Source organism: Anolis carolinensis, chromosome 2 (genome assembly GCF_035594765.1).
Source record: "Anolis carolinensis isolate JA03-04 chromosome 2, rAnoCar3.1.pri, whole genome shotgun sequence".
In the NCBI taxonomy this organism is placed as follows: Eukaryota; Metazoa; Chordata; class Lepidosauria; order Squamata; family Dactyloidae; genus Anolis; species Anolis carolinensis.
In genome coordinates, this window is record NC_085842.1 from 129,282,713 (window position 1) to 129,293,881 (window position 11,169).

The window sequence follows — 11,169 nt, forward strand, 5'->3', positions numbered from 1 at the left end:
CTAAAGTGAGTAATCCAGCTATTTCACATGTCAAAGCAAGGCACAGCGTAAGTGCTTCTACTTCTGCGTTCCCTCCCCCCAGCACCAACTCTGGTCTTACCACTCTGATGTAATTCTGTCCTAGTACTTGGCAGCTGAGGAAAGGGCAACCAGTTTCCATACTGTTCCTCCTGTGCCATTCTTCCTGACTGGGATTCCCTTAATGAGAGATGTTTTCAGCCCTTTCAGCTCCATTCATGTAGTACCCCACCCAGTTCTCATAGTATCACCAACTCTGGCAACCTCTAGTTTCAGTTCCTTCTTTTTTGCTGAAATGCCCTGATTACCACTATGTAAAACACTTGCAGAAGTTCATTCAAAACCTGTCAATTGACTGGTTTCCACTAGCAAATGTACTTCATCCGGTGATAGTTAGAATTTGGAAACACTGATTCAGGGAGTACAGTGGACATGTTGGCTGGGGGATGTTCAGTGTTTTAGTTCAAATGTAACTTTACTAAGCTCTGGCTTATTTGATGGCTTCTAAGATCTTCTTCAACATGCTAAGCACATTGCTAGATTGTATTTTGTATGGATCATGCTGAATCTAATTTAAGTAAGGCACCTTTCACACAGCTATATAGAATGCACATTGAACTTGATTATATGGCAGCGTGGACTCAGATAATCCAGTTCAAAGCAGATACTGTGGATTGTCTGCCTTGATATTCTGGGTTATACCATGTTTCTCTGAAAATAAGACAGTGTCTTATATTAATTTTTGCTCCCAAAGATGCACTAGGTCTTATTTTCAGGGGATGACTTATTTTTCATAAAGAAGAGTTCACATTTATTGTTGAACAAAAAATGAACATTTACTAGATACTGTACAGTAGTTGTCATCACAAACCAGCATAACCAGACAAACTGTGAATCCTATCAAGAATTTCTTGTTACTACCATTATTTCCATGCACAACACTCTATGGTATGTACATTTACCAATCTTTCGTGCTCTGGTGTTCTGTTTGGCGGGCATGCTTCCAAACAAAAACTTTGCTGGGTCTTACTTTCAGGGGAGGCCATATATTTAGCAATTCAGCAAAACCTCTACTAGGTCTTATTTTCAAAGGATGTATGGCTGTGTGGGAGGGCCCTATTTTGTGATTTATAGGGATGAACAAGAGGGGTTTTGTAGTTTAGTGAGGACCTGGGGCCTCCCTCTCTGAGCATTATAAAGGCCCCTCCCCTAAACTACAAGCCCCAGAATTCTGCAGGAGACAGCCACAGGATTTCAGATGGGATGCATACTCTTTGCCTATTCTTTCAGCTCTAGTGTGATAAAGCATTAGTATCAGTAAGAGCTGGACCCCAAACCTCACTCAGCCATGAAGTTCATTACTGATGCATCTACACTCTGGAGTGAATGCAGTCTGACCTCAATTGAACTGCCATGGCTCAATGTTCTGGAAGCCTGGTATTTGGTAGCTTGATTAAGAAGTTGAATTTAGACTAGGACTGTGGGTAAAGAGGGCCCATCCCTGGTGAGCATTCATGCTAAAATCTAAAGTTCTCAATTGAAGAACAGCAGCCACAGAAGATTTATTAACAATCCAGCCAGAAAGGATGCAAGTATGGCTAGCATCAAAATGCACAAACATAACCATAAAGTACACAGACATGAAGTTTTATACATTTGACAGCCATTCAAGTTTCCCACTCTGCCCGCTCCCCTTCCTGATTGGCCAGCAGAAGGGCTGGTTTGAAGCAGAGTCTTGATTGGCTAACACTTCTGTGATGTTGCTGCCTCCAGGCGGGACTTCTTTGGCGGATGGGAGGAGATGGAAGAGGCTGGCCTGGGCAGGGCTATCAGCCTTTGGGGCGGCTTCCCTGCAAAAGAAGCGAGGCCCATAAAAGTCCATTGTTCAAATTAGGACATGTAAATGTGTTTTGAAATAAGTTTGATTGTCTTAGTCTCTGGAAAGGAGGAAATCTCATGGGAAAAACACAGATGCGAACTTTCAGAACAAAAGATAGTGATCTTCAGTCAAGCCTTGGGTATAAAATAAAGGAATCCAATGTGTGCACATAGTCTGGGTTTCCGTTTCCACGGCCAGCCATCTCTCAGCTCAACTGAGATAATCAGCGATATCAGATTGAGAACAGAAACCTCCCACTGAACTGTACACATACACAAATTCCTCCATGGGGTCAACAGGGATATGATGACCCTGTGGCTGTCTCTGACAGAAATCATATTTTAAAATATATTTTGAATATATATATATATATGGATAGGATAGGGAATGAAAGATACAATATGGGCAAGGGCTGCAAAGAGCGGGCACAATGTAGGCAGAGGTAGTAAAGAAAGATACATTTCATTAAATGGTTAGGAAGCTGTTGTCTTTGCAAGAGATTTGCTGCTGCAGATCTGGTTTGTACATGCACTGGTACAAATCAGCACATATCTACAAATTCTTAATAAAATATATAAAATGAGAAATAAGTTTCTGGGGAAGGTTTGGGGCTGCTGGTCCATCACTGGGGCTGCAGAGATCCTGTGGAAAAGAGAGCAAAATTCTTTTTATTTGGTTTAGGTCTTGGTGAACCAGGTATAGTCCTTGGTGAATTATAAATCCTCGAGGTGGAGGGTGTTGTGTTTGACAACAATGAGGCTCCAGCAATCTTTGGCAGAGAAGACTAAAGACCTTATAAAATAACAACTCCCATAAAACATGGTAGTTAATAATAATAAATAAACTTTATTCTTATACCTCACCCCATCTCCCCGAAGGGACTTGGGCCGGCTTACACAGAGACAAGCCTGAACAACACCATAACAGCATTTCCTGTATAAAATTTAACAGCAGATTAGATATTCCAACAATGAACAAAACAACATAACAAGACAGTTACTTAAAAGCCTGAGCATCAATTATTGCACACGGCAAAAGGTGACAAGTGCAGCGCTCAAGGGTCCATAGATAAAATCAAATGAATAAAGGAGAAATACGGGGACAGGTTCCATAAAGTGCTATAACATATGGGATAAGGAACAGTGATAAGGTGCCAGATGATTTTGTAAACATAGCCAATAACAGTATGAAAAGTAGTTAAAGTAGTGTAAAACTACATTAATTCTTCAGTGTAGATGCACCATGGGTGCTTAACTCACTGTCAAATAAGGACAAAATCACAAGAGGAGGGGCATAATGTTGAGTTCCTTTAAAGGAACATGGAATATAGGGTTGTTGTATGTCTTTCGGGCTGTGTGGCCATGTTCCAGAAGCTTCTGGAGCATGGCCACACAGCCCGAAAGACATACAACAACCCTGTGATCCCGGCCATGAAAGCCTTCGACAACACATTGAACATGGAATATTATAAATGTCATAAATACATGTCAAGTTTTTTTTTAAAAAAATGCAAGTTCCAGTTGAAGATCTTTGCCATGAAACTCACATTAGTTTTCTAACTGCATGAGTGCATTTTCCCAAGGCTGTATACACAAAATATTACCCTGTAAGACATTTGCCTCTATCCATTGGTTTTTAAAAAGAAGAATATGGAACTTGGTTTATTTGTGCTTTACTTGATCCCTTACTACCTTTTATGATTTTCATTTTATTATCTGTTGACTCATCTTTTCCTTTTGATTTTTAATGCATTTTCTGCAGCTTTATTTTTAGCACTTTAAGAAGATGCCTCAAGTGCCTGCCATTGCATGGTCCCTGTAGTCCAGGGGTGCTACATTTCATTAAATAATTAAATCAACTTCCTGGTACATGACAAAGTAGTAGTAATAATAATAATAACAATAAACAAATTTATTTATATCCTTCCATAGAAACAATATACACAGTAACAGTCACAATAAAAAATTGCAAATCACAATAATTAAAATAAGACCAATTCTGCCACACTTTTTGAAGTCTCTTGTGGTTATATAGAAGTAATCATGTTTTAGCACAAACTATACTAGCACACAGAAATATTATAGTCTAGTGATTTGAATGTCTGAGTCCCTGTTCAAGACTGGAAACCCTGTGATGACCTTGATCAAGTCACACTCCCTCTTTTTATTATTTTTTATTAAATATTAATATTAAATAAATAAAATATTTTTTTTAAAAAAAACACAGCTAGAGCCACAGATTTCAATGGGAAAAAGGTCACACTCCCTCACCCTCCCTCTGAACACATCTTGTCAAGCAAACTCTAGGAAAAGGTTGCCATAAGACAGAGTTCACTTGGAGTCACATGACAATAATACTGACCCCCTTCACAACTTCTATTCAAATATTCCTCTTGGGATACATTCTCTTCAGTCCAAGTCAGCATGACCAATGAACAACGATAAAGAGGATTGTGATTAAAAATCCTCCTAGTTGAATGACATCTACATTTTTAATATTTACTCCATAATCATGAAGGATAGGAATATGCTCTCTTATATCCAGAAAACTGAGGAGACAACAGTTCTATCCTGCGACAATATTTCATTATCTTAATTACAATGATAGCAATGCAAATATTTAGACTTCATCCTGATTCTTTATGGAATTGATCTAGCCCAGACATGGGCAAGCTTTGGCCCTCCAGGTATTTTGAACTTTAACTCCTACAATTCCAGTAGGTTGTTAGGAATTGTGGGAGTTGAAGTCCAAAACACTTGGAAGGCCGAAGTTTGCCTATGCCTGGTCTAACCCAAGCTATCTTGAGAAACATCAGAAACATCAGTGCTGTATACATTCTAACCCTGAAGCTGTTGGTCTGAGGCAATCACTATATTGCTAACTCTGAAATAAATACATAGAATCATCACTGACAGACCAATAGGAAGGCAAGTAATGCAGCCAGTTACTAGGTGTATGTGCCTTCCAGTCATCTGTCCACTTACGACAACCCCGCAAATTTAATAGGGTTTTCTCAGAAGTGGTTTTGCCAGTTCCTTCCCCTGAAATATAGCCTACAGCTCGTTGTATTCATTGATAGTCTCCCACCCAAGTACTAATCTGAGCTTACCACATTTAGCTTCAAAGATCAAATGGGATCTGGTGTCTTTTATACTAAGCAAAAATAGGAGGAAGGGATATTTCCTTAAGATAATATTAAAATATGGACTTTCTGTGAAGCCTAATATCATACACACATACAAAAATTACTTCTATCAAGTAGTACTGCTAATAAAATAATCAATTTTGTTTTCCAACCAATTTGATAAAACAAATATTGCTTCTTGGAGGTAAACCCTTCACTTGTCAATTGGCTGCTTTCCACCAGCACCCTCTGCCATAATTTATTTATTTAGCTTGCATAACAAAAGATGATTCAGGAGAGTGAAATCCCTCAGCGATTCAATTGTGCACGCCTCTTGGTAGCAGATGTTTCCCATATGCCAGCAAGTGCCACAATATTTCACTTGCAAATATTCAGGGGAAAAATTGGTTAAAAATAGTCTTCAAGTAAGCAAGGTTGTTACCAAGGTGTCATAACCACATTATAGGCAAAAGAGGAGCAGAACACATGTACAGTTTCTACTATTCAAGTTTTTCTGTGTGTTCTGCACCCAGGATCAAACTTTTCTCTCCTGTTTTTGTGGGAGCAGAAAAGGAAGGAGTCCAGTGTGCTGTAGTGGTCTGAACATTGAACTATGACTTGGAGACCAGGGTTTGAATCCCCGCTCATCTATGAGAGGATCACCTTAAAACTGTCATAAGTCAGAAACGACTTGAAAGCACACAACAACATAAAGGAATTTTCTAGTACCTTGTGTCTAACTGAGAGAAAGAAACTGGTAGCATAAGCTTCCGTGGACTTAAATATACTTCAAATATGCTACTCTCAGTCACAAAGATGCTACAATTCTACAATATTTCTTTGCATAGTTTCATGCTAACACAGCTATGTCTTTGAATTGTACCGACAGCAAAAAAGGGCCCCACATAGCCCCATCTACAAGGTGGAAATTCTCCCTCATGTATGCAAGTACATGTTTTAAAAAGCAAGAGATGCAGATGTTTTCTTCATATACTCTGGAATATTTATATTCAGCGATACCTGCATCCAAACTGGCATGCACATATGCTTATGTTTGTATATCAGTGAAATAAGCGATGCACAGCAAGAGCTCTGATAAGATGCAACTTAATCGAGGCTAAAACAGAAGCCTGCAGCCGCCACACTTCAGAAGAGAGGCAGCATCAATTTGCATAAAGCTTCTTCCTTGTGATTCAAAGTGAAATTAAATGTTTGTTCCCTACCCCTGAGCACTGCAAGAAGCAGAATTTGCAGTCAAGCATTCAAGAGGAAGATCACAGCATTAAAAGCCGGAAGCTGCTGAGGATGTCTGCAGCTCATCAGTGCCTCTGACCCTGAGCTCACAGGAGCTCTGGGGAACATGATGGGCATGTCTCTGTGTGGGAAAACAAATAATGTCAGCCCATAAAATAGCACATACACCCAAGCCAGCATGGTGCAGTGGTTTGAGCATTGGACTATATGACTCTGGGAGATCAGGGTTCAAATCACTGTTCAGCCATGGAAACCCATTGAGTGACCTTGGGGAAATCACAGCCTCCCAGCCTCAGAGGAAGGCAAATGTAACCCCCCACTGAGCAAATCTTGCCAAGTAAACCCTGATAGGTTTGCCTTAGGGGCCCATAAATTAGAAATAAGGGTCCCCATAAGTCAGAAATTATTTGAAAGCACAAACAGCCAAACAAAAACAACAAAGCCCCCAAATAGCTCTGTAAGGTTGAATAGAGGTATTGCATTGGCAGAAGCTTGAGTAGCATCACAGTTTATATACACTCCAGTTGTTTCTAAAACAAAGCATCACCCCACTGTGTGCTGAGTCTTCACCATTGCACAGTGACAGTCTTCACCATTACATTCAACCAGGGGCGATTCAATCGCCAGGCAAACTAGGCATTTACCTGTGGTGCCATCTTGTAGGGGGCGCCGTTGAGGTGCTCTCGGGTGTGCGTGCATCCATGCGCACATGCATGTTCAGGCGCATGCAGGAGCACCTCAACTGCGCCTTCGATAACATGGCACCACCTTCCAGCCGGCCTGGGCCTTCCGGGCGGCGTGCACGCTCTCCAGCCGTTTCAACCAACAGAAGGATCCTTCCGCTGGTTGAAGCGGCTGGAGAGTGCGCATGCCACCTGGAAGGTGGGCCCACGCCGGCATGGGCCTGCCCTGCGTGCCGGCGTGGGCCCGCCTTCTGGGTGGCATGTGCTCTCTCTAGCTGCTTCAACCAGCGGAAGGAAGTTTCCTCCCCCCAGTTGAAGCGGCTGGAGAGTGCACCCACTACCCGGAATGCAGCCCATGCTGGCGTGCACTCGCCCTGCATGCTGGCATGCACCCGCCCTGCGTGCTGCCGTGCGCCTGCCCTGCATGCCACCGCCTCTACCTCCTCCTCCTCCTCCTCCTCAGAGGTTGTGAAGTCTGTAGGAAGCAAGGCAAGTGGGGTTTATTTATCTGTGGAATAATGTCCAGGGTTGGAGAAAGAGCTTTTGTCTGTTTGAAGCTAGTGTGAATGTTGCAATTGGCCAACTTGATTAGCATTTAATGGCCTTGCAGCTTCAAAGCCTGGCTGCTTCCCCCCTGGGGGCATCCTTGGTTGGGGGGTATTAGTTGGCCCTGTTTGCTTCCTGTCTGGATTTCCCCTGTTTTCAGAGTGCTGTTCTTTATTTAGGCTTTTCCTTAATCCCTCCTTATTATCCAACATTTTCACTTATCCAGTGCTTTTATTTTTCAGTGATTCATTTTTTTTTGTGGGGGGGGGGGGGCACCAAAATTTCTGTTCGCCTACACTTGAAAATTACCTTGGACCGGCCCTGCATTCAGCCTTGTTGGTCTCTTCATTCCCTCCAAAGATGATGGTGGCAGTTGAAAGGCCAAGTTCAATACTAAGATGTGGACTTTAAAAACAGATCAACAGGCATCATGTCCCATTCTGGCTCAAGAGAAATGGATATTGCCATAATTGAGATTTTTAGGAGGTGCTAATAGATAGCTCTTAGAACCCACCCTCCTGACATTTTAAACCCCTGCCATATCTCCCTCTCTTCAGTCATATTTTCCCTGAAAAACTTAAGCCCCAGCCTCTTAAACCATGGCTTAAATTAAAGTTTTCCCAGCGTGTCCCAATTTCTGTGAACCTATTTTGTACAATCTTAAGCAGTGACGGTGGCCACAAGGAGAAAGAAAATATTAGTCTCAAGGACTAAAAACATATTTTATTTTTCCTGTTAAATAATGAAGACTTTTATCAGCCCTTTACCTTTGATTTCATGACTGGGCTTACATGGGAAGTGTATAGCAGCCCCAGTTCTCTTTATTAATAAAATAATAAATGAGATCAACAGTGTTAATGTTATAGACCCCAACAAGTAGCACTGCACATTTAAAAACATGTCAGCACTTGTTGGATGGAGCATGCTGCCTACCAATCTGTCCTGCTCTCCCCAATGCCACTCTGATCTTGAGACAGGATACACATAGCGAAACAAAACACATATTTTTCCTGGAAAATGTGGACCAAGAAGTGTACGTGTACCTATGGCATTGTAGTAGAGGTTGGTTCAGATTTGTTTGCTGATGGGGGGTGGGGATTGGGACAGAAGCCTCTGGCCTTGAAGGAGGTCAGCTAACCTCAGATCTCTCCTCCCAGCACCAGCAGAAAGTTTTGCATCACATACCACCTCAATATTTTAGCATCAGCTTCAGAAATGGTGAAAATGGAGCTAGATCTGAAGCATGATATAAGTCAATAAAGAGATGGTTCAGTCCTTAGCCTCCCAAGACCTCCATTTTCCTGAAAACATGCTCATACATAAACTGTAGACATCTCTTGTTGCCCACAATGGCAGAAAAATAGCTGAGAAGAAAAAGAAAAAAATTGAACCAAGTGGATGATGTGGAAGCCCCTCACCCCTCCCCCCCCGGGGCCCGGATGAGAGTGTTGTGCCCATCTTATTGCCATTATGCTGTAACTTACTCTTTCTCCTCACCTCACAGCCTTGAAAAGTGATAAGAAATTATCGGCTGCCTCTCTCAAGCTTTTTTGCCAGCTCTGGGTCTTCATATAAAGATGGCACATTCATGGTTACATGAATGGTTACATTGTACAGAGCCAAATCCCGAACTCACAGAAAGTTCCCAAAAAGACAAGACAGAAAGTAGTACTGTATAAGGAAATTGCTTTTCTTCTCAGGCACCCTGTATTGTTGTGTTTAATGTAGGCTCTAAGAATTCTGAGAAGAAAATAGAAATGACAGCAGAAAGAGAAGAAACAAAAGGAAAATGCTTCTCTGTAAAATAAGGTTGGGAAACACAGTGCCATGGGTTATTTGGTGGGGCGGGGGGAGGTGGAGAGAGAGAGAGAGAGAGAGAGAGAGAGAGAGAGAGAGAGAAATAGAAAGAAATAGGACAGGTGGAAAGGTAGGAGGAATACTGATTCCCCCACTCTACTTTGGAAAGCAAGGTCCCAAACACGACAAAAAGGTCCATATTTCCTGCTTTCCCACTAAACATCTAAGAACCCAGATTGCCAGTTTCATCCTTGGCAGAATAACAGATATGTTTAGGAATGTTTCCTTCATTTTCCATGGAGTTGGAAATTGGTAATCCAAGATCAGATGTCTCCCTCTGAGGATAGAGTTCTGTCTTGATCCAAAAGGGAGAAATTCATGATTTTTTGGACCCAAGACATAGTAGAAATAGAATAAATCCCCTCTCCTTGGGCACCAAATTTTCCATTTAGGACCCCAATTGGCTGCTCTTCATAGCTAAAAAGACAAAAGCAATGATAAGTCATATTCCCAAAGAGTATTTACTCTGAATGGAAGGCAAATAGGATTTAATATGTGAGAGCTTACATAGCCTAAAATTACTGGAGAGATTTTAAAGAGAGCTATACTATATTTAGATATGACAAGGAAACTGAATGAATGGTAGCCATTCTAATACTCAGAAGGGAATTATTATTCAGGTGCTCCAAACTGAAATTTACCAGAAATTTGATTTAAAAAATTCATGAATTTGTCTTCCATATTAAAAATAATAGTTGGTAGAATATATAATTAAATCTCTGTTCAATTTTTATATGGAGGGAAATAGTATTTGTCTGTATTTTCTGAGAAGAAGAACAGAAACTAGATGTTTACAGGAACTATCGCTGTAACAAGTGGAAAAGAGATACTTTAAAAATGATTTACATCCAGTGAGCATATTTAAAGGTCTGTTTGCATATAGAGAGTGCTATACTTGACATTCCACAGAGGTATCAGCATGCTAAATAGGGTAGTATATACCCCGTTTGTACATAATGCACATTATTCCACTTCTTTTTTTATAAAAAATAAACCAAGCCTCCTTGCTTCCTGTGCATTGTTATATCATCTTATCTCAGGGCAGCATGTGTAGTGTGAATTAGCCACGATGTTAATCCAACGCCCTCTGGGCTCTGTGACACAGGCACAGCTGTACTGAGGAAGAGTCCTTGTCACTTTAACGGAGAGACATTCTTTTAAGACAAACACTGAGCCAATGCTTTTTGCTGCCAAACCCAGATAATGATGGGCTTCCTCCCCACATTTGCAGCAGTGAATTGGAAGCACATCCCTCCAGCATCAGAGACTATTGCACATTTAACACAAAGAACTGAAGAACAATGAAGGATAATAAGAAAAGAGTAGCAAAATATATATTTGCCACCCTTCCATAATATCCAAAATTTGCTTGAGCAATTTCTATATTTTGCCAAATGGAAGGAGCAGCTCTGCAAATGATTCTGTGTTCGTATGTAGATGCTTATTAATGACTTTTCATATGCATCCACATATATAATGACCTTATGAAAATGGGAATATCATGGGAGCTACATAACTTATTTTTACAAATAACCTCAGTGGCCTGATGTTGTAGTAGAGCCTGTGAGTAAAGTTATAAACAGTAGTATGGGTGCCAGAAGGGGGGAAAGGGTTACTTGGGAGCAGGAATCCGATGATGAGCACCAGAGAAAGAAGATCCGGGACATACTTACAGCATCTACAGATGAGGAGTCATTTGAGGGATTCTCTGGGGATGATCATGTTGCAGACAGTAGTATGGGTGTCAGAAGGGGGGAAAGGGTTACTCGGGAGCAGGAATCTGATGATGAGCAGCAGAGAAAGAGGAT

At 41.2% G+C, this 11,169-nt stretch overlaps 1 protein-coding gene across 3 annotated transcripts in view; it reads right to left on the bottom strand.

The window, feature by feature from the left end:
• LOC103279996 (CD209 antigen-like protein A) overlaps positions 1-305 on the bottom strand; it is a 41,415-nt gene extending 41,110 nt beyond the window's left edge. The window contains exon 1 of one of the 3 annotated variants that reach the window (XM_008117464.3): positions 101-305. In XM_008117464.3, the coding sequence (XP_008115671.2) occupies positions 101-179 (79 nt within the window). In that variant the 5' untranslated portion in view covers positions 180-305. The remainder of the gene's footprint in view (positions 1-100) is intronic. The other 2 variants (XM_008117463.3, XM_062973946.1) reach the window with 2 other exon arrangements.
• Between the last annotated feature and the right edge of the window lie 10,864 nt (positions 306-11,169).